At 43.3% G+C, this 26,810-nt stretch overlaps 1 protein-coding gene across 1 annotated transcript in view; it reads left to right on the top strand.

The window, feature by feature from the left end:
• col9a1b (collagen, type IX, alpha 1b) overlaps nt 1–26,810 on the top strand; it is a 200,552-nt gene that overhangs the window by 161,181 nt on the left and 12,561 nt on the right. Inside the window, 5 exon segments of the mRNA XM_041187359.1 lie at nt 3,077–3,112; nt 3,222–3,266; nt 4,455–4,487; nt 8,976–9,122; nt 9,243–9,297. Of these exon segments, the coding sequence (XP_041043293.1) occupies nt 3,077–3,112; nt 3,222–3,266; nt 4,455–4,487; nt 8,976–9,122; nt 9,243–9,297 (316 nt within the window).

The following is a 26,810-nucleotide window of genomic DNA, read 5'->3' as shown; positions in this document are numbered from 1 at the left end:
CCAGTCTCTGGCACCCTGAAGTATTTAAGAGTCATCCTTAACTTTTGTCAACATCCCTATTGTTGTGCCAACAGCAAAGTCAGATATTGTGCTCATGACACCTACATCCAAATACCCTGTACACATTCAGAACAAAAGTGGATCCAGCATTCACCACTGGAGTACATCAATCCAAATAATGCCAATCTACTGTAAAATTTTGTTGAATGTTCACCAACCAACTTTCCCTCCATGCTCCACATTTTCTGATGCACCATAACCCTAACTGCAAACCTTCTGTGGATCACCTAATCAATTGCCTTCTGGTATCCATACAGACACACCTACTACATTGCCTTTATCCATACAATCAATCTGCTTCTTCCAGCAGCTACAACATTTCATGGGTACAAGGCTTCAGTTATTTCCTTTATGAAGTTGTACACAGCAAAATGGCTGACTCCCACAATGTGTGTAAAACATCTGTGCAGTGTAATAGTTGAGAGCACTGTTGACTTTCACTGATATTCAATGTATAGTATGGATCCTGAGCCATCATATTGATATCAATGCTGTGCCCAGGGTGGATAGTGCAATAGACCTGCTGCAAGATAGTAGCTTCCTATTCCCTGTGTGCCCCTGAGGAACCTTTGTCTCTTCCCCCTTCTGGTGATGTTTGCCAAAGAAACTGTTCTCACTGGGGGAAGAATCGGTAACAGAGGACATAGATTTAAGGTAATTGGCAAAATGACCAAGGGCGAGATGAGGACATTTCCTTTTGTGTATCATGTTGTTGTGATCTGGAATGCACTTCCTGAAATCGTGGTGGAAGCAGATTCAATATTAATTTTAAAAAGTTAATTGGATAATTGAGGAAGAATTTGCTGGGCTATGGTGAGAGTGGGGGAGTGGGACTAATTGGATAGCTCATACATAGAACCAAAGACATGATGGGCTGAATGGCCTCATTCTGCGCTGTATGACTTGGATACTCCTACAGCTCTATGAGAAACCTGGAGAGAGTATTGCATCCATGTTCTTAGCTGTAGGATTTGCCTGGAGAATCTGTACTATTCACTTGTGGTACTGCTAAAGTGATACTTCACAATCTTCCTTTCCCTTAAACTCATTGGACTGGAATTTCAAAACAAGGTCAAGAACCTGACACCCTGATGAATTCTAGGTCCTGACCCCATGCCTGAACTGTGTCGCTCTTCCCAGAATCACAGTGCAGAAGAGGCCCTTCAGCCCATCAAGTCTGTACCGACACATGAGAAACACTTGACCTACCTACCTAATCCCATTTACCAGCACTTGGCCTTGAATGTTATGACGTGCCAAGTACTCATCCAGGTACTTTTTAAAGGATGTGAGGCAACTTGCCTCCACCACCCTCCCAGGCAGCGCATTCCAGACCATCACCACCCTCTGGGTAAAAAAGTTTTTCCTCACATCCCCCCTAAACCTCCTGCCCCTCACCTTGAACTTATGTCCCCTCGTGACCTACCCTTCAACTAAGGGGAACAGCTGCTCCCTATCCACCCTGTCCATGCACCTCATAATCTTATACACCTCGATCAGGTCACCCCTCAGTCTTCTCTGCTCCAACAAAAACAACCCAAGTCTATCCAACCTCTCTTCAGAACTTCAATGTTTCATCCCAGGCAACATCCTGGTCAATCTCCTCTGCACCCCCTCCAATGCAATCACATCCTTCCTATAATGTGGCGACCAGAAGTGCACACAGTACCCCAGCTGTGGCCTCACCAAGGTTCTATACAACCCCAACATGAGCTCCCTACTTTTGTAATCTATGCCTCGATTGATAAAGGCAAGTGTCCCATATGCCTTTTGCGACGCTACTTTTAAATGTACATGGACAGATTGGGCAGAAGGTGAGCTTGATGCCCAATTAGAGGAGTCAAGCACCTCCAGGAGGCAGGAGCTGCCTGCCTAGTGCCAGCGGCAGCCAGGTTGGGGGCTGCTGCCTTGCTGAGGAGAGCAAGCAGCTCCTAGGAGGCCCATGGAGGATAAAGATGGCGCAAAGAGGCCATGGGTGTCAAGTCAAGGTACAATGTTCGAACCGGTGCTAGTTGACCCCACACATTCAGGAAAAAAACATAGAAACAAACTTTCTTTCACCCAGTGGTGACCCCGACAGCTGTGCACTAACATGCTCCAGAAAAATGATTGAAAATCCCATTCTATTCTGGTCAGACCCTTTAACAAGCTCCTTAAGGAGTTTAATGGGCTGTTAATTGGTGGCGAGTGGGTTTCCTACCACTGCCCCTGGCCCCACAACAACACTAGCCCTCAGAAAATCACAAACGGTCCTGGAGGTGGTGGGATCCAATTCCAACCTCCAGCGAATACAGTTTTCAAATTATACCTGCACTTGATCCTGCCCCACTGGCAATTGAAAATCCAGCCCATTAATTGAAGGTCAAACCTGCACTGCGTGCCATCTATGGCAGCATTGGGAAGACCAGGGCTAATCTCTGGATCTATGGCAGTGGATTTCATTGAGGAAATCCCCACAGCAGCAGAGCTGAGTATTTTTGTTGGAAACTTAAGCAATTGTTTACCACTTGCTGGGCTACCACCACCTCCAAGAACATAGATCCACCTATAGGAGAGCTTCCAGCTCTACCACTGTGTCTGCTGTGTCACTGTGAACAATCAGTTCCCTTTTTTAATTGCCTACACTATAACTTGTCCTTTAACTGTGAGCTGAATGCTTTAAGAATTGATTTCTTGCTGTATTTTGTGTTCTCCAGTCAAACCTGCAACATACCAAGGTCCCTGGGTAGGCTTTTTTGTGTCGGCAGCCAATTCCAATTGAGTGGTGGGGGCTGCCTCCTCGCAAAAGTGTGGCTTGGGTAGGCTCCAGCTCACTTCTGTCTTTGTCTGTATTACTATCAGTGGATCTGAAGTTTTCTACCTGTATGTTTGTAGGTCTGACTACATATTGTCTGTCTGTCTGACTGTCTATTCCTTTCATATCAAATTAAATGTAAAAAAAAAACAGGTGGGGCATTTAACTTACCAGCGTTGAAAACTTCCTTTCATTAACTTGTCTTTCTATGTTTATTTTCAGGGTTCTGTAGGCTTGCCTGGAACGAAAGGTGAAGAAGTAAGTTCTGAAATTACGAGTGTTTTAGCAATCTCTTAAATATTTATGTATGAAAGATTTCACACAATTTTAATTTTTAATTCTCTTTTTAATTTTTAACCCTCTTTAGGGTTCTGCTGGTGCAGAAGGCATTGATGGTCCTAAAGGTGAAATGGTAAGGGATCATGATAACTATGATTAAAGATACTGCATCAGCAGCAGTCTATTCTTAGTTACGGGACTGCAAGGACTTTCTTTTATGGCTGTAAGCGATAACCAGGCAATGTCATTCCTATTGTAAAATACATTAATTGTGTGTGTCTGTATTCTAAGAATTACATAGTGTTTATGTGAAAGTAGGATTAAGATTGGCCAAGTGGTGCTGCTGTGTTGAGCTCTAGCTCAACAGCACCACAGATGGGAAAATAAAGGGACTGCAGCTATTTGCAGAGTTGACAGTCTATGGCAACTCTATGGTGCCAAAGTAGTCAGTTTACTGTAAGGGCTGTCAAAAATTTTACAGTGACTTCACAAAATTAATATCTATAAAACAAAAAATAAACATTATTAAATCCAGTGACAAACATATTAAATTTAATATCCTTAAACTTTTTCTTTAAATGCACAGAATTGTATAGAAGGTACAACACAAACAGGCCATTCAGCCCAATAGTGCTGGTGTTCATGCTCCCCACAAGCCTAGTCCCATCCTACTCCCATCAGCATGTTCTTCTATTCCTTTGTTCTAATCCAGTCAGGAGTTCAGGAGAAACATCTTTACCGAGAGAGTGGTTAGAACATGGCAGTTGCTACCACAGGGTGTGGTTGAGGTAAACAGTATTGATGCATTTAAAAAGACGTTAGGCAAAGATGCAAGGGGGAAAGGAATATGTTGATGGAGTTTGATGAAGAGGAGTGGGAGGATAAACACTGGCAGAGACTATTTGGGTGGCATGATCTGTTTTTGTGCTGTGTAGTCTCCATATAAGATAGCAAAGTGAACCTTAATGTGCTGTTTACATCCCCTCATACCTGTTTTCTAGGGCATGCTTTACAAATTAGTATGTTTTAAATATGTACTTTCTATGCCAATGAAGCATGTTTATTATAAAATAGATGCTACCATGTTTTATTATTTTACATTTTCTTGGGTTTTTAAAAGGAACTGATTAATTTAATGATTGCTGTTATTTTCTGTGTTTAAAATTGTAGTCCCACTTTGTATAAATGTTGTAAGTTTGATAGTTGATGTGCTCAACATTGCTTGTGGTGAATGTGTGACTCACTTGTCCTTTCTTTGTCGGCACCCCCCACACCCCCACCACCACCACCCCCCACCTGCCCTGATCTTTTTTTTGTTTAGGGTGATAGAGGAAATGATGGTCCCAAGGGTGCTGTAAGTATTGTATAAATTTCTGCTTCATTCTTTTCTGCATTATCACTTAGTTAGCTGGGTCTTATTATACAACAAAAGTATGGACTTTGAGGTGATTTGATTGATCTATAAAACACTGGAAGGATTGGATTCAGCCTTGGCTTGTAGGCTAATTAAGTTACTTAGAGGAGGTTACTGGCGATTGGGGAGGGCGTGATGAGGGCTGTGATGTTAAGTTGCAGCATGAGCACAAGGGACTGTCTAGATGGGCCAGCTGGACATTTCCAGGCTGTTATTTTTGTATGTTCTCCTATCAGGTGTTTTCAGGACACAATGGCTTCTGTGACATTGAGTGTGTGTGTGGGATTGTGCTGTGTATTTGTGCTGTCCCCCTATAATGGGAGGAGAGGCATGAGCCTGAAAATTTTAATGCTTTCACTGTCTGCTAATACTCACCAACTATTCCTCTCTGGTTTCTAAATCTATTTCTACATTTTAAGTAATTTACCTGACAGATCATTTATGTAATGGTCTGGTGTTGTCTTACACAATAGAGATCTGTATATTTTGAACATCTGCTGAGTAGAAACCTCGTATACAGAATTTACACAGCTACGTTTTACAGACTTGATATGAATCAAATGTCTTTCCATAATGTACAAATTCAAAGGGAGGTCAGCAGTTCAGGATTAAGTCACAGGACAATGTGAAGATAGATGTGAAGACAGGTGAACATTCTCAATTTTGTGGAATAATGATTCAAGATCAGGAAGTCTTCATTCAGACACTAGCTGGAGTTTTATACCTTCCTCAGGAGCAGGCTGGGAAGTGGATCTAAAATCGGGTAGGATAATGGGTGAGGGTTGGTGGGGGTTGTCTTCCTATTACCACTGGCTTTTAACAGTGATGAAGGCGGTGGTGGCCAGCCTGCCCAACCTTAGGCCAATTGAGGCCCTTAAGTGACCGATTAAGGGCCACTTGAGAGTCTCTTCCTGCCACTGCTGGTATTTTACCAGTGGCCGCCCAGTAAAAATTGATGGCCTCCTTGTGGGTTTGGGGTTTTCCTTCATGATCAGGCACCCTTTACCCCATGGAGGGCATCCCAGCAGCAAGGGGCTTCCTGTGCAAAGAACCCCATGGTTGAATCTCCCCCGCCACTCACCGGGGCCTGCCTGATTGGCCCGGGCAATCCCTAACCCTATGTACCCACGCTCCAGGTCTTGTCCATCGTCGCTGCTCCGGGAACTGTTGCAGTTCCAGCTGTGGCCACCGCTCCTGGAGGTGCTGTTGGGAATGAAGAGATGACAGTCATCTGATTGGTTAGCAGCTCTTGCAGGTGGGACATCCTGCCTCGGGGGTGGGGGAGGGGTGCAGAAGCCATGACCTCAGGCAAGTAGTGGCCTGAGCCACACAAAATAGCATTGTGACTTCCAGGGTAGAGAGAGTGAGACGGGCATGATGCTGCCTTTCCGACCAGTGGGTGGGGCCACTGTGAAATCCTGACAGCTGTCTCTCAGCATAGACAATTGGTGGGGTAAGTCCATGATCAGAGTGGCTGTAAGCAGTTTGAACAATGATGGCCCAAATAGCATTTTCTCATAGATTTTGTTTCCTGTTCCTATTTACATTTGAAAAATCACTGACTGGTGGACAAGACATGTTTGCTATTTTAGGCATCACGATAAATCCAGAAAAAACACAACTATATTACCCAAACATAAAAACAAAAAACTGCGGATGCTGGAATTCAGAAATATAAATAGAAAATGCTGGAAAAACTCAGCAGGTCAGGCAGAATCTGTGGAGAGAGAAGCAGAATTAACGTTTCAGGTGGATGACCTTTCATCAGAACTGGAAAAGTTAATAACTATAAAGACAGGGAAAGGCTTTGTGGGGAGGAAGGCAGACAAGGGAAAGGTCTGTGATGGTGGAGGTCAGCGGACATTAAATGACTAAAGGGATGATGATGGAAGGCAAAAGGAGATGGGAATGGGATAAGTAATGGTTACAGCAGAATCATCACCAAGTGCTACTGTCTGAAAAAATGGGATTGCAAGATTAGAACTTCTGCAGCTAAAACAATTCTCATTATTGGCCATCGGAAACAGTTTCTCTTCATATACTCTATTTAAACGGTCTATCATTTTCTTGTTTTCAAGTCCCTCCATGGCCTTGCCCTCCCTGTCTCTGGATTCTCCTCCAGTCCTACAACCTTCTGAGATATCTGCACTCCTCTAATTCTGGCTTCTTTAGGGAATCTCAATTTTAATCTTACGCGTTGGTGGTGGCGCCTGGAGCCCAACCACTGGAATTCCTTCCCTACACCTCTCTACCTTACTTTCCTCCTTGAAAACACTTCTTTAAACCAACCTCTTTGATCATATTTTTGGTCACCTGTCTTAATTTCTTTTTGGGGGCTCAATGTCATATTTTGTTTGATAATGCTCCTGTGAAGCTCTGTCAGATGTTTTGTTACATTAAAGGTGCTATAGATTCAAGTTGTTGTTTAAACACATCTATCAAACCTCGTCTTACCCTTGTTGGCCTAAGGAGAGCAGCCTCAGTTTCTTCAGCCTATCCACATAACCCTAGAACCATTCTAACAAGTCTGTTCTGCACCCTCTACAAAGTCTTCACCTCCTTCCTAAAGCGTGGGGCCCAGGATTAGGCACAATTCTCCAACTGGGATGAACTAGTATTCCATAAAGGTTCAGCATAACTTTCCAGGCTCAACACGAGTGATATACAGTTGCATTTTAGCAGCATGATATACCTTGTGTGCTGCAGGATATCATTCTCAAGGTATTATTATGCTGCTGTTCTTATAGAATAGAATAGCACCCCATCCACCACCTTAAACATTCACTCCCTCCATCACTGACGCACAGTAGCAGCAGTGTGTTCCATCTACAATGTACACTGCAGAAACTCACCAAGGCTCCTCCACAGCACCTTCCAAGCCCACAAGCTCTACTATCTAGAAGGACAAGGGCAGCGGATACATGGAAACACCACCACCTGGAAGTTCCCCTCCAAGTCACTCACCATCCTGACTTGGAAATATATCGCCATTCCTTCACTGTCACTGGGTCAAAATCCTGGAATTTCCTAACAGCACTGTGGGTGTACCTACACCATATGGGCCGTAGCAGATCAAAAAGGCAGCTCACCACCACCTTCTCAAGGGCAATTAGGGATGGGTAATAAATGCTGGCCCAGCCAGTGATGCCCACATCCCATAAAAGAATAGAAGAAAACACTGCAGCTCAGTATGAGCACCATGGGATATTAGCTCATTTTTAGTGTAACTGGCACAAAGCAAACTTTAGAAGCTCTCATTGCAAGTTCACTCACAGAAGTGAGTGAATCGACAATTGGATGCTAGTATGCATAGGAGGAACAAGATCAAAACTCTAACCCTTGCAAAGAATTTCAGTGCAGTACAGCATTGAATACTGCTGGAGTGCTGTTGGAGTGTGTAATCACACATGCAGAGCCTGGCTGGGCAAACCAGAGAGTGATGTCGAGTTGCCAGTATAGTTTAGCACTGCCAACTTTGCTTTGTCTAACTGGTATCTGTGCTCTAACAATACCATTTTTTTACATTGAGGAAGGATCAGAAACACCATGCAGTGGAAGCAAATGGGATATTCCTTGGTACACTGGGAGTTTTTTGCAAGGATTGACATTTTGACCTTTCTGCTCCTCATTTTCAAATACACTACCAACCTGTATGATGTTTCTCCATTCCTACTCTCACTGCTTTGCAATTATTAGTCATAGCACCATCAGCCCTCTAGATCTGCCACCCATACCTATGACTAAGACAGCATAGGATCTTATTTTTAAGCATCAAACGTGGATAGGTAAAGATCAAAGACACCACATCATGGTTCAATCTGCAGCCTGCTGGGATTAAGTCAGCAGTGGGCTCGTTGAGGAGTTCAAATGGAGAAAGCATCTTCTTTGAATTTCTGTGACATTGCAGATCCAAATCTTAAAGAGGGGAAGAGAAGAGGCAAATTGCAATGCTGTGATTAGGCAATGCTGAACTCTGGTTTTAAAAACAGAAAGTTTGCAGACAGAAGGGAAATATTACTGAGGATGATGAGTAGATCCACATGCTGGAGGTCCGAGGAAGGGTCCTGCTCCTCCTCCACCAGATACCTCACCCTAAGAGGGTGTTGGTGACCATGGACTTCCGTTGGATTGGCTTGTGACTATGCTTGGCAAAGCACTACAATGGTTTGTGTTGCCTTCTGCAGTGTGGCTGACCAGGAAACTCTCCCACTCTTACCACCTGCCATCAGATGTATTGTAAGGATTTACAGGCTGATAATCAACCTGTTTGGCCACGCTATGAATGCCCCTCTGGCGAAGTTTAGGTGACAGGAAAACAATCCTTAATTCTGTGAGGATAGAGATGAAGTTCGAGGCTGCAGAGAAGAGAGTGGAATTTATACTTTTAAAGCTCCACTGATTCTGATATTTTATGTTTTGATTTTGTAGGTTGGTAAACCTGGTGAGGTTGGTCTTCGTGGTAAAGATGGGATCCGTGGTCTGCCGGGTGTACAGGGTCTCCACGGTGCCATCGGAGCACAAGGTTTACAAGGAGATCGTGGACTTACTGGCCTACCTGGGAGACAGGGTCCACCTGTAATTATGAGTACAATTTTAGCTTTGTTCATGCTCCAAGGCATTCATGACATTTGCTTTACAAGTCTTGAGTTTTGCTTTGCCATTTTTTAATCCTTCTTTTCAAATTACCATTCCTAGGGTAAAGAGCCTACGGACCAACACATTAGACAAGTATGCATGAGAGTAATGCAAGGTGAGTACCTTTCTCTTGGAGTAAAACATGTTTAAATAGTCTACCATTTTGCAACAAAATGCAGAGCTTTTATAGCACAAAGTAACAAAATTCCCATTAAAACCACTCTAGCTCCTCATTGAAACCCTTTGATATACCATAACCCACCTGAAATATACACAGGTGATATACCATAACCCACCTGAAATATACACAGGGTGATATACCATAACCCACTTGGAATATAGACAAGTTGATATACCATAACCCACCTGAAATGTACACAGTGTGATACACTATAAACACCTGAAAGATACACAGACTGATATACCATAACCTACTTGGAATAGCACACATTGATAAAGCATAACCCACCTGAAATATACGCAGGTTGATATACCATAACCCACTGGAAATACGCACAGACTGATATACCATAACCCACTTGGAATATACACAGGTTGATATACCGTAACACACCTGAATTATACAGACTGATATACTATAAGCCACCTGAAATGTATGCAGGTTGATATACCATAACCCACCTGAAAGATACACAAACTGATATACCATAACCCACCTGAAAGATACACAAACTGATATACCATAACTTACTTGGAATATACACAGGTCGATATACCATAACTCACCTGAAATATACACAGACTGATATACTCTAACCCACCTGAAATATAGACAGGTTGATATATCACCTGTAGTACAAATACCACTTCTAAATGAAAAAGGCTAATGTACCAGGATCCATATTTAATGTAAAATTTATGAGAGGATTATAGACAGGGTATCTCATCCGACACTGTAGCTATGAGAACTTGTCCTGTAAGAACGGTACTGTATTAACATGTGGAGATTTTTCTTCATATTGATGGAGTTTATTGGATGACAAATAGTCTTTTGAAATGAGATTTTTTCCACTGCGAGATCATGTGCTGAATTCTCCTCATGGAGGCTGGAAACAGGAGTGGCTGTTTCTGGGTCCCAAACCTGCCTCCGGTACGGGTGGGAGGGAAGCCTCTTTACAGGATAGCCTTTGTGTGCACCCCCACCCTGGCAAGCATGGAGGGAGGGCCTGTAGGTTGGGCCCCAGCCTGCCACTGGGTGCTCACCCCCAAGTGGTTGATTTGCCTCCTATTGTGTCAGGAAACTGGAGACGAGTTGGAAAATCTCTACTCAGAGAAAATAACTCCCAATAAATAGGCCACCGAGGAAGTTATTGTGAACAGAGTAAATGTTCAGAGCACTGTGGGAGTACTCAGCTAGTGGTTTCCTGTTTCTTGTTTAGAAAATGGATGGGCAGCAATTGGAAAGTTGGGAGTGTTGTGGGGGTCAACACTTTGACACCCAAGTCTCACTTGATGCCAATTTGCAGACTGACCTGTAAATAGACCAGCAGGCTTCCTGCTTCAAGCTGATTAAATAATCAAATTAGAGAACTGAGAGGTTCTACCTGTTGAGAAGGATTAAACAGGTTGGAAAGGACTGAGGGGGTGACCTGATGGAGGTCTGCAAGGTTATGAAAGTGATTGATTAGGTATGGATGTTTCCACATGCAGGTGAGACCAGAACTAGGGTCTGCAAATATAAGAGAGTCACTAATAAATCCAATAGGGAATTCAGGCAAAACTTCTTTACCTACCTTTACAAATGTGGAACACAGGGAGTAGTTGGGGGGAATATATTGATGCATTTAAGGGGAAGCTAAATAAGTATATCAAGGAGAAAGGACCAGAAGGGCATACAGATAGGGTGACAAGAAGAAGGGTGGGAGGAGGCTTATTTGGAGCATGGGAGTAGGGCCGAATGCTCTGTATCTGTGCTGAAAATACTGTGTAATACTTTGCAGTCCAGAGCTGGTTGTAGGATTTCAATTCCCATTTTCCAGTACCATGGATTGAGTGTACATCCTCCACATTCCACGCAGTTGTACCAGGCATTGCAGGGGGAAGAAGAGTGCTAACTCCAGGGCCTGGAAAAACATTAATCCACTGATGGTCCATTCTATAAATTCCTGCTCCCCATGCACACTCCCAGGATCACCTTGCACTCCCAGGCCCAATCTTGTGGCCAGTTTAGTGCATGTCCTTCTGCAGCTTGCCTGCAGCATGTTAGTGAGGGTTTGCACAATGATGTTGTTCCATATAGAAGAGATAGATTGTCCTCCATCGGTAACAGAACCTTACCTATGCTGTGTAAATGGAGATGCTGATCCAGTTAAAATAAATGTTCACACTTACTCATGATTTAGTAGGTTACTGTCACCTCTGAATCAGAAGTTTGTGGGTTCAAACCTTGCAGCCTAGAGACTTGAACACACAGGACTCCTCCTGGATTTTCTGGGACCATCCCATATTTGAGGTGCTTGACCTGTGACTTGGGTTGTTCGCTGCCGGGTCGCTGTTTGGCCTGTATTTTTGGCATATGCTTTTCGCGCATACGTAGTACTCACTTGCGCTCTTCTGCCGGTGGCCTGCTATCCCACGTTCACCAACAGACCCCATCCTCTCCCCCATCCTCCTCTCACAGGTTCTCCAGTCACCACCACTCCTCCCCCTCCAATCATACTGTACCCCACCTCCAACACACCCCCATACCCCCGCACCTCCATATCAAAGTGGCCCTTAATTTTTTTTCCCAAAGAGTTGGTCACCTTGCCCCCAGCATGAACCTAAAATAGTTTGTGATAACATCGTGTCAGCAATACAACATCATCTTGCCAGTCTCCAACATCACAGAATTTGTAAATTGTAATTTGGCAGCCCATCTGCCACTTTCAAATTCTGAATGAGCAAGCTACTGAGCATGTTTAACTCCTCAATTGTCTGCAACCTTTCATTACCTGCTGCATTTTTCAGTCATCAGATATGAATGAGTTTGGTAGTGTTTTATGATAGCTATGACGAGGTGGGACAAGGACAAAGGCCTGACACCGGGACCATGGCTGCATGTAGCAGCAGAGTCTGCTGGGGAAGGCAGCAGCATCTGGATGGTTTTTAATCTAAGCCCAAAACTTACAATCTCTGAAAGGTTGTATCCCAGAGGTACCCTCCCAAGAAGTCGTGCAGGACCACTCCGATCTCCCAAAGTATTAACTACACGGAAATTGCCCAGGAAGTTTGGACTTTCATTGGGCAATTCTCCTGCATCTGGAACTCCCCAAAACTGAGTTAGAGTAGGAGACTTTGGATGGTTCCAACTCTCTTAGCAGGATAGTTACCCAGGAAAAATTAGAAGGATTAAAATCACTCCTAACTCCTGGATAACTAGTGACCCCCCCCCCCACCGACTCACCACTGGGCCCCCCCCATCGGCTACCTACCCCGAATCCTCCAACTATCCCCACCCAACCTCCAACAACCACCCCCATCCCACCCCTGACTCCCGACTGGATGCCCCTGACTATCCCCCTGATCCCCCGCACACATGCCCGCCACCACCCCCCACCTCCCCACCACCTCCCAACTACCCTGCCAACCCAACCCAACAACATCCCCAGACCCCTGACTACACCTCCGACCACTGACCTCCCCTGATCCACCCCACTCCCTCACCCACTTACCTGCCACTCTCCCTCTCACCCACCCACCTACCACCTCACCCTCTCACCCACCCACCTACCACCTCACCCTCTTATCTACCTGTCAACTTAACCTTTCACCCGCCTGCCACCCTATCCCCTCACCCACTGTCACCCTACCCCCTCACTCACCTGCCCCCCCCACTTCCTCACCCATCCACCTGACCCTACTGCCTCATCCACCTACCTGCCTTCCTACTCCCTCACCACCCACTTGCCACTCTAACCCTTTGCCCATCCAATTGTCTCCCTAACCCCTCACTCACTCACCCATCTGCCTCTCTACCCCCTCACTCACTTACCTTCTCTCCGTAGCTTCTCAAAGTGGCTTTGGGACATTTAAACTCTCCACTTACCAGAAGATGGCAGCTACTGCTGGAAAAAGGGGGTGTGGCTTGGATTCCCCCAATGACCCTGACCCAAAAAGAGCCTGGTTTGGAAGTCTGGGCCAGATATGCAGAGCTCTATCTCAGGGTAAAAAAATAGGAGCAGAGTGGCATTCCGATGGTGATGCTATTTCTCAGAAGATTCAGTGCCTCATATATGTAACTTTTTAGAGCCTGCCATAAGAAATTAAGAAAGACAAAGAGAGCACGGGCCTTTACAATTCGAGCCGTGACTGACTTCCTGTTCATGGCAGTAACCCTTTGCTGCATGATATCCCAGCTTATAGTCCCAATTGGGCTGGAGCCCCTCTTTGCACCTATAATTGCCCTCCTTCCCATATCTAATTGACCTCCTTCCCACTAGATAACCACTAATTGGCCATCCGATGCTTGATTGATCAAGCTGAGTGGGTGGGAGTGGGAGTGAGCAGACCACTTAGCTTCTGTTCCATCTCTGGTGAGAGAGGCTCTGCTGCAAAATGTAAAACCCAGCCTGTAATCTATGGGCCGACACTGCACTATAGGAGATATCATATTCTGGTGCAACAGGCCCAAGAGACTGAATGGCCTATTCCTATTCCTATTTTACTGAAAGAGTGGAGTGGGGTAATTGATAGGAACACCTAAGCATTTGTACAATTGCTGACAGCAATTTTCAGGCTGAGTTCTATCTGGTACATTAGTGATTCTTTGGCTTTTGAGGCTCATTTCTTCCAAGGAGGCCAGGGCAACAAGTCAACATGGTTGTCTTCAAGAGATGTTCATTTTAGAGAATAACCCACAAATGAAGCACTATGGAGAGAAATATGGTAAATCCTGGTCAGATCAGTACAGGAGAATCATCTGCCATGATGTTACAAGGAGAAGACAAATTATAGCCTTGCTGCCTGGCATCACCAGTCAGTGGCCCATTGAGTGGATGCACCATCTGTGGAAAGTTAACTTCTCGTCACTGGCTAGGGGGCTGAGGAAAAGATATTTAATTCATTGCCTCCAGGACATTATTTGGTTGTCTCAGGTAAATGTATTTATCCTTCAGCCAACATCACAAAAACAGATAATCTTTTTATTTATTTGTTCATGGAATGCAAGCATCACTAGCAAGGCTGGCATTTATTGCCCATCCCTAATTACCCTTGGTGGTGGTGAGCTGTAGTCCCTCTGGTATAGGTACACTCACAGTGCTGTTGGGAAGGGGGTTCCAGGATTTTGATCCAGCGATAGTGAAGAAACGGCGATATATTTCCAAGTCAGGATGGTGTGTGAATAGTCATTATCACATTCCTGTTTGTGTGCAGATTGGCTGCTACACTTCCTACATTACAACACTTCAAGAAAATGTACTGTATAGGCTGTAAAGCACTTTGAGATCTCCTGAGATCATGAAAGGTGCTATATAAGTGCAACTTCTTTCTCCCCTTGACTTGATGAGTGATCAAATATCAAGAGCTGTTCCTCTGGCAAAGGTATTTGTCACATTCAATGCAAAGAGGGTTTTGGGTTGTTAGACCCAGGAACAAAATTCCAGAGGTGTTGAAAATTTCATGGAACCTGTGTATGGGAACTGATACCATATACAAGTGCATAACAATCATCTAATCCTGTTAATTCAAAGTTGCTTTAAAATTTGATTTATTCAGCGATCCTCGATGAACGAGCCCAGGTGGTGTTTTTGTATTATTTCAATCTGAATTATCAGAAAAAAACCAAAGAAACAACTTGAAACCAAGCAAAGTACTGTGGATGCTGGAAATCTGAAACAAAAACAGAAAATGCTGGAAATACTCAGCAGGCCTGGCAGTGTCTGTGGAGAGAGAAACTGAGTTAACATTTCAGGATAATGACCTTTTAGCCAAAACTGGAAAAATGTAATAGTTGTGGATAGATCTTAAGCAAATAGAGAGGCAGGGAAAAGCAGGGTGGAGGGGTGGTGGAGTAGTGGGGGGTGGTTGCGGGGTTGGGGGCAGGTTCGGGAGCAAAGTCAGGAAGGGTGATTTGTGGTAGGGTGGGAGGCAGGAAAGATGAAATGTCAGAAGGGATGATGGTGCAAGACAAAAGCAGGTGGGAATGGGACATGCAAGGAAACAAAAGATGGTTCTAGAGGAGGTGTCAATGGTAAAGAGTAAAATCCTCACCAATAGCTGCTGTCCCAAAAAAAAATGGGAGACCTGGTTATGATGTGAAATTGTTGAGCTCAGTGTTGAGTCCAGGAAAGCGCTTAATCGATCGATGAGTTGCTGTTCCTCAAGCTTCGATTGAGCTTTATTAACTTGAAATTAAGGGGCGTAGACTAGCTGAGAACTTTCATCATTCTCCTTCCCAAAGGCTGGTATTGGCAGGTCAGCAAAATGCAAAAAATTGAAAAACAAGTGTTCATTTGCCAAGGTTTAACCAGTATTACAGTGTACACTTAACCTCAACCCAAGCTCCAACCCGAACTCCAACCCGAACTCCAACCCGAACTCCAACCCGAACTCCAACCCGAACTCCAACCCGAACTCCAACCCGAACTCCAACCCGAACTCCAACCCGACCTCCAACCCGACTTCCAACCCGACCTCCAACCCGACCTCCAACCCCAACTCCAACCCCAACTCCAACCAAAATTCAAACCCCAACTCCAACCCCAACTCCAACCCCAACTCCAACCCCAACTCCAACCCCAACCCCAACCCCAACTCCAACCCCAACTCTCACCCTAACTCTCACCCTAACTCTCACCCTAACTCTAACCCCAACTCTAACCCCAACTCTAACCCTAACCCTAACCCTTATCCTAACCCTAACTCTAACCCTAACTCTAACCCCAACTCTAACCCTAACTCTAACCCCAACCCTAACCCCAACTCTAACCCCAACTCTAACCCTAACCCTTATCCTAACCCAACTCTAACCCTAACTCTAACCCTAACTCTAACTCTACCCCTAACCCTAATGAAGTTCATTCAGCAAAAATGTTGTACTCTGCGGAACTTTCAGCCGAACTTTCATCTGCAGAAAGAGTTTGAGGAAATGATTGTGGGAAAGTGTGTGTTGCCACTGCATAAGAGCTTTGTGAAGAGTGACTGTGATCTACGTTGGCTCAGTTATTTCTGTTATCTGTAAGTCTGACTTGTAATTTTATTTCTACCATTCTGCTGCTGCTCAGTTGTAGCAGGATGTACCAGTTACATTTGAACCACCAATGGCCAAGCAAGCCACTCAGTTTAAGGGCAATTAGGGATGGTCAACAAGGGTCGGCCTTGCCAGCTATGCTCACATCCCATGAAAAAATGAAACAAACCATGAAAAATCAGAGGATGGCAACTGGGCGACAAGAGCTAGTCACTGACCACCTGTCTCATGACTCTGGTGAGCAAGTCGCAGACAAATGGGCAGCATCTATATAATGAGTGCCATGATCCCACAGGGATTGTGATTGAGCAGACCACTGGGGTTAAACAACACTTCCACTGCTTGCAGTGCTCTAGGGGCGGGAGGAGCCCTGCTGTAATTTCGAGAGCCCGTGTTATGAATTGTCATGGTCTCCTGCATCTTGCACAACTTTGACATCATGAAAGGACAGCCCTTTCCACCAGGTAATGCAGCTGTGGAGGAGAAGGAGAAAGAGAGGAGGCAGCATAGACAGGCTCCTTTCTGGCTGGTCTGTCCATGATTGACTTTATTACCAGTGAATGTAACCCCAGCTCCCCATTCACCAGCCCTGTCTTCCCTTTGTCACTGATAATCACAGTGTCCCCTTGGCCACAATGCTGAACTAAAAACATCGGGAAGTAAACATTTCAAACCAACTTTAGCAACCCATCCAATATCCCAGACGAAAGTCAGCTATTCACTCTTGTGTCTGTCTTGCGGGTGTCCTGTCCTATTTTGCCTGTCCTACACTGTGCTACCCCAGTGGCTGCTGACTGGCAGTCTGGGGGAGACTGCAGATGGCCTTGCAAGAAACCCTCAAGCAACCCTGGGTCTTAAAGGCCCAGCTTTAGACTGCATCATCTCCACATGGGCGGCAGCAGTCTGCACTGCTCAAGACAACAGCGAGGACACTGACGGAGTTGTAGTGGTGGGAATACAAATGCTCTCATCCTAAGAGACAACAGCAGGTTTGTGTTCCATAGTGTCATGAGGCAGTGCTTCAGCAAACTAGTAATTTGTTGGGAGACAAATTGCTGGACTCTCATCAGATTCTGCAAGTCCCTTTGAACCCTGGTGTCTGTAGTCATGATGGCAGCAAGCGGAGCTTGCATGATCTCAGTCTGAGCTGCTGCTACAGTGCTCGCTGTACGAAGTACTTTCTAAATAGTGGAAAACTAGAAACAGTGGAAGTCCAAAGAGAATTGGGGGTCCCTAGATCATTGAAGTGTCATGAACAGGCACAGAAAATAATCAGTAAGGCTAATGGAATGCTGACCTTTCTATCTAGAGGACTAGAATACAAGGGGGTACATGTCATGCTTCAGTTATACAGAGCTCTGGTTAAACCACACCTGGAGTCACTGTGAGCAGCTCTGAGCATCACACCTTAGGAAAGATTTATTGATCTTGGAGAGAATGCAGTGTGGGTTTACCAGAATGATACCTGAACTTCCAAGGTTTCAATTATGAGGAGGAATGACAAAATGGGGTTGTATTCACTGGAATTTAGAATTTTGAGTGATTTGATTGAAGTTTCAAGATATTAAGGAAACAGATAAGGTCGATAGAAAGAAACTATCTCCACTGGTTGGGGAGTCTAAGACAAGGGGACATAGCCTAAAAACTAGAGCCAGACCTTTCAGGAGTGAAGTTTGGAAGCACTTCCACAAACAGCGAGTAGTAGAAGTTTGGAACTCTCTTCCACAAATTGATGCCAGATCAATTGTTAATTATAAACCTGAGATTGGTAGATTTTTGTTAGTTAAATGTATTAAAGGATATGGAGAAAAGGTGGGGATGTGGAGTTAGGTCACAGATCGGCCATGATCTCATTGAATGGCAGAACAGGTCTGAGGGGCTGAACAGCCCACTGCTGCTCCTGTGTTCTGATGAGAATGGAATAAGTGTAGGATTGTGGTGAGGGGTGTTGGAGGTGGGAGGGGGGTGTGGAGGTTGGAGTTGAGGGGGTGAAGGTGGAGGGAGACGGAGGTTGGTGGATGGGGGATGTGGAAGATGGAGTTTGGGGGTAGCAGAGATTGGAAGTAGGGGTGGTGGAGGTTGGTGGAGAAAGCAAAGGTACATCCTTAAATAATTTGTATCTTATAAAAAATTGAAGAGAGTCTGGGGTGTGGGGAAAATTGGGTGTGAGACAGTGGATTAGGATTGAGCATTCTGTCATCACCAATAGTTTCAGCTTTGTTGCTGGTCAGTCTTACTCCAATAACGGCGACTGCTGTCTCCTTCATGGGGATAAGGTCATGGAAATTCCTCATTAGTTAGTTGCTGTCTCTGGTTATGCACCACCTTGTCCTGCAAGAGAGTGTATCAGTGAGTGTGGTGCAATGCGTTTGGATGATGTGGCTGCCATGGTTAAACAGTGTGTGCAAGCTGTGAGGTTTGCAGCAATGCTAAGTTAGTGAGGGTGAGATGGAATGAACCTGAGGTATGAGTCATGATTGATAGAGGTGGTCGGTAGGTGAGTGATGGGGGTGTGGTGAATGGAGCAGTGAATGAATGAATTGTTCTTTCTCATTTGCAAAGGGACACATGTATATGTACACAGACATATGATCAGATTCACCAATGTCTGCTTTACATCACAGTGGGAGAATACAATGTTGAAAATTTTGACTGATTAATTTTTAGATGTGAAGGAAAGCTGATGGTATTTAAGCAGGTACTGGCAGAAGTTAAGAAAAGTCTTGGAAGTTTATGAAATCCTTCATTTCTACTGGCTGCATGAAGGGTAGTAAAATTACCCTGTTCAGAGTAATCAACCAATTTACCCTTGAAACTTCTTCAACCCCTCCTCAATTTTCTTTGCCCCTCTTCTGAAAGAACTGAGCCTTGCTGGGGGACAGTTCAACAAACACCTCCGACCCTCTATTACTTCACATAGATGATCATTATTGTGTACGCCTAGTCATAAATATCAGGCATTTATTGGACCTCAGAAGGCATCATATTGTAAAAACCCATCTGCTTCTCTAATGTCTTTAGGGAAAGAAATCTGCCATCCTTACCTGGTCTGGCCTGCATGTAACTCCAGACCTTCAGTAATGTGGTTGACTCTGAAAATCCCTCTGAAGTGGCCTAGCGAGCCACTCAGTTTTATTAGGATTGCTACAGAAAAAAGCACTCTGGGTATATTTACATCACACAGACAGCAGCAGTTGGTGGTTCACCACTATCTTCTCATGGGCAGCTAGGAATGGGCAATAAATGCTGGCCTAGCCAGAAACGCTGACATCCCAAGAATTAAATTTAAAAAAAGGGTCTCCCTTGACATTCATAATGGTGCTTTGGATAAAATTGTGTCTGATTTCCCTCCTCCCCTCCATCCCTGAAACCAGTTGTCACAACCCAGCTCCAGTGACATCAGCTAACTAGTCAGCTCAGTTTTCTCCAAACTTTGCCCAGAGGTTTCAATTATAATTCATTGTAAAATGAGATTTTGGAATGTAGCTCTATATTAAAGAATTATATAGCAATAATCAACAAACAAGACACATTGGACAGAATCTTCGGGTTGGCCATTGCGGGTGGGCCCAGCACATGTTATGTGGTGTCATCGAGCGTGCGTCCTGACGTCACCGTGTGTCATTCCGATCTTTCGTTCAGCGGGCACACATCGGAGTCGGCTGCTCGCCCGCCGAATCGTCAAAGGCCTGTTAAGGCCAATAATAAAGCAATTAAGAACATAAGAACCAGGAGCAGGAGTAGGCAATTCGGCCCCTCGAGCCTGCGCTGCCATTTATTACGATCATGGCTGATCTCATTTTGGCCTCAACACCAATTTCCTGCCCTCTCCCCATAACCGTTCAACCCATTACTAATTAAAAATCTGTCTATCTCCTCCTTAAATTTATTCAGTGTCCCGGTATCCATTGCATACTGAGGTAGCAAATTCCACAGATTCATGACCGTTTGAGAAAAGTAATTCTTCCTCATCTCTGATTTAAATCTACCACCCCTTAACCTAAAACTATGGCCTCTCGTTCTAGAATGCCCCAGAAGGGGAAACATCCACTCCATGTCTACTTTGTCTATCCCCTTTAGCATCTTATATACCTCAATTAGATCTCCTCTCATCCTTCTAAACTCTAGCGAGTATAGGCTTAAACTGCTCAATCTCTCCTCATAAGACAAGCCCCACATCTCTGGAATCAATCTAGTGAACCTCCTCTGAACCGCCTCCAGTACAACTACATCCTTCCTCAAGTAAGGGGACCAAAACTGTGCACAGTACTCCAGGTGTGGTCTCACCAATGCCTTGTACAGTTACAACAACACTTCCCTATTTTTATACTCTGTTCCTTTAGCAATAAATGCCAAAATTCCATTTGCCTTCCTTATTACCTGCTGTACCTGCATACTAGCTTTCAGCGATTCATGTACGAGGACACCCAGATCCCTCTGCACTGAAGCATTCTGAAGTTTCTCTCCACTTAAGTAATAAGTCACCTTTTTATTCTTCTGACCAAAATGGATAACCTCACACTTATCCACGTTAAACTCCATCTGCCAAATTTTGGCCCATTCACCTAACCTGTCCATATCCATTTGCAAATTTCTTATTTCTTCATTGCAACTTACTTTCCCACCTATGTTGGTGTCATCTGCAAATTTAGCTATAGTACCTTCTATCCCTGAACTGAAGTCATTAATATAGATTGTAAATAGTTGGGGCCCAAGGACTGAACCCTGTGGCAGTCCACTAGTTACAGCTTGCCATCCAGAAAAAGACCCATTTATCCTGACTCTCTGCTTTCTGTTGGTTAGTCAATCCTCTATCCAAGCTAATATATTACCCCTAACTCCGTGTGATCTTGTGTATTAATCTTTTGTGCAGCCCCTTATCAAAGGCCTTCTGGAAGTCCAGATATAATAAATCTACAGGATTCGCATTATCAACTTTGCTTGTCACATCTTCAAAGAACTTTAGCAAATTATTCAAACATGATATACTCTTCCTAAAACCATGCTGACTCTGATGGATTACATTTTGACTTTCCAAATGCCCCATTACTACTTCATTAATAACGGATCCCAACAATTTCCCAACGACAGATATTAAACTAACTGGCCTATAGTTTCCTACTTTCTGCCTCCCGCCCAATCCTTTTGAATAAGAGCATTATATTAGCATTTTTCCAATCCACTGGAACCTTTCCAGAATCCAGGGAATTTTGGAATATTATAGCCAATGCATCCACTATCTCCCTTGTCACTTCCTTTAAGACCCTGGGATGTAGGCCATCAAGTCCCGGGGACTTGTTACCCGTTAATCTCAATAGTTTGCTCAGTACTTTTTTTTTAGTGATGGTGATTGTGTGATTGTTCTAAGTTCCTCCTCTATATTCTCCGCACCATCTGTTACTTTTGGGGTGGTACTAGTGTCCTCCACAGTGAAAACTGAGGCAAAATATTAATTAAGCATCACTGCCATTTCTGCGTTCCTCACTATTAACTCCCCAGTCTCATCTTCCAAGGGACCAACATTCACTTCAGCTACTTTCTTTCCTTTTATATACTTGTAGAAGCTTTTGCTTTCAGTTTTTATGTTTTGCACTAGTTTTCTTCCATAATTTACCTTTGCTCTTTTTATTATACCCTTCATTGATCTTTAAAAGTTTCTCAATCTTCCAGCCTGCCACTGACCTTTGCAATTTGGTATGCCTTAGTTTTTGCCTTTAAGTTATCTTTAACTTCCTTGCTTAGCCATGGATACTTTTTCCCCCTCTTACCATCTTTCTTCCTCATTGGGATATATTTTACTTGGGAGGAATTGAATATCTCCTTAAATATCTGTCACTGTTCATCAGTTGTCCTACCTTGTAGTCTTCCTGCCCAGTCCACTAGGGCCAAATCTTCCCTCATACCTATGTAGTTACCTTTGTTTAACCCCAGAATACCAGTATGAGATTCAAGTTTCTCACTCTCAAACTGAGCTTGAAATTCTATCATGCTATGATCACTCTTCCTTAGAGGATCCTTTACTATGAGATCATTAATTAATCCCAGCTCATTACACAAAACCAAATCCAGAATAGCCTGCTCCCTGGTTGGTTCCACAACTTATTTCTCCAAGAAACAATCTCTAATACACTCTATGAACTCTCCTTCAAGGTTACCCTTGCCAATTTGATTAGTCCAGTCTATATGCATATTAAAATCACCTCTTTTCTTCTCCGCCGATGCTGCCAGACCTGCTGAGTTTTTCCAGGTAATTCTGTTTTTGTTTAAAATCACCCATGATTATTGCCGTGCCTTTCTTACATGCTCCCAGTATTTCCTGGTTTATACTGTGCCCTACTGCTGATCTACTGTTTGGGGACCTATAGATTACTCCCACCAGGAACTTTTTTCCCTTGCTATTTCTTATTTCTACCCAGACTGACTCTACATCTTGCTCTCCAGTGCCTATATCATTCCTCACTATAGCATTGATCTCTTCCTTTACTAACAAAGCTACACCACCTCCTTTTCTTTCCTGCCTATCTTTCTGAAACACTGAGTACCCTTGGATATTCAACTCCCAAACCTGTTCTCCCTGTAACCATGTTTCAGTAATCACTACCAAATCATACCTATTTATCCCTATTTGCACTGTTAACTCATTAACCTATTTGACAGGGATGCCCATCCAACCTTAAGGTTGGTGGGCAGGCAAGGAGCCCAGGCTGCCTTTGCCTTTTTCATGCAACCTCATCCACGGGTGGGATGAGGTTTCATGAAAGGTTTATTAAATTAATAAACATTTTTCATACATTTCATTAACATATCCCTGCTCATGTGACGCTGCCACATGAGGGGACATGTGTAAATGATTTTTAGCTTTGTTTATTTTAAACTTTAAAACTGAACTTAATCTTGCTGAGGCAGCTCCATACCTCAGGGAGATTTCTGCGTTCTTTCACACGCATGCGCAAAAGAGCAGAGGCTCTGACTCTCCCTCCTCCCCCTGCTCGCGCTAAGCGCTACCGGGCACGCATCACACTGGGTGAGCCTTAATTGGCCTACCCACATAAAATGGCTACGTGCAGCCGATCATGGGCAGTGATCAGCTCCGTGCCCGCTCTTGACCAGCCCATCCAACAGGGAGAAAATTCTCCCCATTATTATTCTATCTCACAAATATGTGATCATTAGATAAGGTAAATTAGCAGCTTGGTGAGATTCTTCATTGAATGTGCACTTTCACACTTTAAACCTGTTATCTTGGAGTGTAGTCATGAATGTTTGAAGTCATTACTATGCAGTATAGTGTCTTAGAGAGTCTTTAACAAGCTATTTAACAATGTTAATGTCCTTTAAGGAAAGAAACCTTCCGTCCTTACCTTGTCTGGCCTACATGTCACTCCAGATCCACAGCAATGTGGTTGACTCCCTCTGAAATGGCCTAGCAAGCCACTAAGTTGCTATTAAACTGCTATAGAAAAGTGGACAGCAGTGATTCAAGAAGGTGGCTCACCATCACCTTCTCAAGATCAATTAGGGATAGGAAACAAATGCTGGCCTTGCCAGTGCTGCCCACATCCCATGAAAGGATAAGGAAAAATTATGGACCTATGACCACTTGTTCCAATTCCCCATGCACTGACCAAGTGAGAACAGGGGTCAATCTTTATTGGTGTGGGCAGGATTTCATTTTATATGTTATTATCGAGCTCTAATGTTCACATTATAAGCCAGACATAGAGTCAGGATCCCAGTGATGTGCACTGAAAACAGGAAGATTTTCGTGTCATATTACTCATCGAATCGAAGATTCATACAGCACAGAAGGCCATTCAGCCCATCGTGCCTCTGTCCACTCTATCAAAGAGCTATTCAATCACTCTCCTGCTTTGATCCCATAGCTCTGCACATGTTTCCTTTCAAGTATTTAACCAGTTCCTTTTTGAAAATTACTGTTGAATGACAGTATGTTCCATATCACAACAATTATTCACAGCAAATTCATAAACTAGTATGCACAAAGATGCAAGTATATTTTCTCTATGTAGCAAAGAATGGAGCTATTCTCACAGCTTAATCAGATGAGCATTCCTACTCTATTTTATCCAGTCCTCACACCAGACATCTTTATGAATTTTCTCAGCTAGGTGGGCAATAGTGTTATGCTTTGCTGAAATAGAGGCTGCTATGTCATATCAATTCATTTCCAGTGGGAATTGGTTTGATAGTGATCAAGTTACTTTTACCCGATTCCTGCCCCACAGAAAGAAACTTTCATCCCATCAGCTTGAGTTAAGAAAGAAAAAACTGGCATTTACAGAGCACCTTTCACTACACTAGGATGTTGCAAAGTTCTCCACAGCCAATGACTGGTAACTGATGTAATAGAAGCTTCAGGATTAAAAATTAAAGTCTTACATTTGAAAAGAGGCGAAGTCAAACACCCATTAGATTACTGAGACAAAACTCGAGGTATTTTGCCAGCCTATTCAATATCACGTGTATTCATGTAGAATTTTTTCTATATGTATATTTCATGTTGCTTCATAATTTGAATATTGTTCAGTAGAAAATTAATGGAAATCTATACAGTTATCAGATAAGACCGCTGTAAGATCACACATCATCTGACGGTGGAACAGGAAGCCCTAGTTGTTAAAAGAACCTTTTAAAATGCTCACAATCAAGGATGACCTTGTTAGTTTGGAAAGGTGGTATGACATCCAGTTCTGTTCACTTGCTCAAATTGTTAATTTAATCAAAAAAAAAGTCTCTTCTTGCTAGCAAATGTCACTGGAATGTTTTTGAGTTGCACATATGTATATAAATATATGTATGAACCAAAAGCATATAAGTAATTTCAAAACTTTGGAAATGTAAATTGTTGAGCTTACCATCAAGATTTCTGTCACATTGATTCTGCTCCCCTGTTCTCAAGAGACTTAACAGTATATGAGTTGGAAGTCAATCATAAACCTGTGTTTGAGTAGCTAATTGTCTGCCCATGCAATAATAGGGAAGCAAAACATTTGGGGCAATATGATTAAAGGTGTAGATTTGAAAACTCAGTCAGAAGCATCATACAAAGCATGCTGTTAGGTCTGGGAATTGACTCTCCAGGTTTGCTAGAGTGTGCCTTAGGCTGCGGGGAATCTTTGACTTGACTTTTGACTCCCCTGTACAATTGGAAGAAAGCACTAACTTGCATTCATATGAAACCTTTCACATCCTTGGTACAAAACACTTCAATAGCAAATGAAGTACCCTTGAATGTCATCGTTGTCACACATTCTTGACTGTAGTCACTGCTGTAAAATAGGGAATCACAGTAATTAATTTTCACACAGAAAAGTTCTACAAATATGATTAATGGCCAGATAATCTATTCTGGTGGTGTTGGTTCTAAAGTATTACAAAATATTTACAGCACAAAAACTGGTCATTCAGCCTAACCTATCCATGATTGGTGTTTAAGCTCCAATGAGCCTCCTCCCAGATCTCTTCATCTAACCCTATCTGTATATCCTTCTGTTCTTTTCTCCCTCATGTGCTTATCTAGCTTCCTTTTAAATGCATCCATTCTTTTTGCCTGAATCATTTTCTTTGGGAGCTGGTTGCACTCTTTGGGAAAACAGATTTTTTCTGAAATCCCTTTTGGATTTATTAGTGATTTTCTTATACTCGTCATGCCTTCCCTATCAAATCCTTTCATAATCTTTAAGAAAGCACCCCACAGAGTTCTGCTATTTAGAGTAAAGAGCTCCAGCCTGTTCGATCTTTCCTGATGGGTATAACCTCTCAGTTTTGGTAACACTCCAGTAAATCTTCTTAATGTCTTCTCTATATCCTTTTTATAACATGGAGACCAGGACTGTTCACATTACCCCAGTTGTGGTATAATCAAAGTTCTATACAAATTTAACGTGACTCCTCTGCTTTTTAATTCTATCTCTCTAGAACTGAACCCCAGAGATTTACTTGCAATGTTTTATGGCTTTATTAATCTGCATAGTCACTTTGAGTGATTTGTGTATCTGTAGCCCCAGATCCCTCTGTTTCTTTGCCCCATTTAGACATGTAATTTTCAAGGAGTTTGTGATCTCCTTATTCTTCCTAGCAGAATATACCACCTCACACTTATCTATTTTGAAGTTAATTTGCCAATTTATACCTCCATTCTGCATGGTTATGTCTTCCTGTAACGTTGAGTCCTCCCTCAAATTAACAACTTTAGTGTCATCCATAAATTTTGAAATTGAACTTGCGATTCTCAAGTCTATACTGTTTATCTTATAATACTTTAACTGAAAATACACTTAGCAGGGAAACCTAACATCTGACGGTTTTATCTTGTATGTAATTAGATTGCTGATATCAGATAAGGAACAAATTCAATAGATCACAGCTCAGTAAAGCCTTTTCATAATTAACTTATCCTTCTATCACAATGGCTG

This window comes from Carcharodon carcharias, chromosome 5, assembly GCF_017639515.1.
Source record: "Carcharodon carcharias isolate sCarCar2 chromosome 5, sCarCar2.pri, whole genome shotgun sequence".
Classification (NCBI taxonomy): Eukaryota; Metazoa; Chordata; class Chondrichthyes; order Lamniformes; family Lamnidae; genus Carcharodon; species Carcharodon carcharias.
The sequence above is the reverse complement of the archived record's forward strand: the minus strand, read 5'-3'. Positions and strand labels throughout refer to the sequence as shown.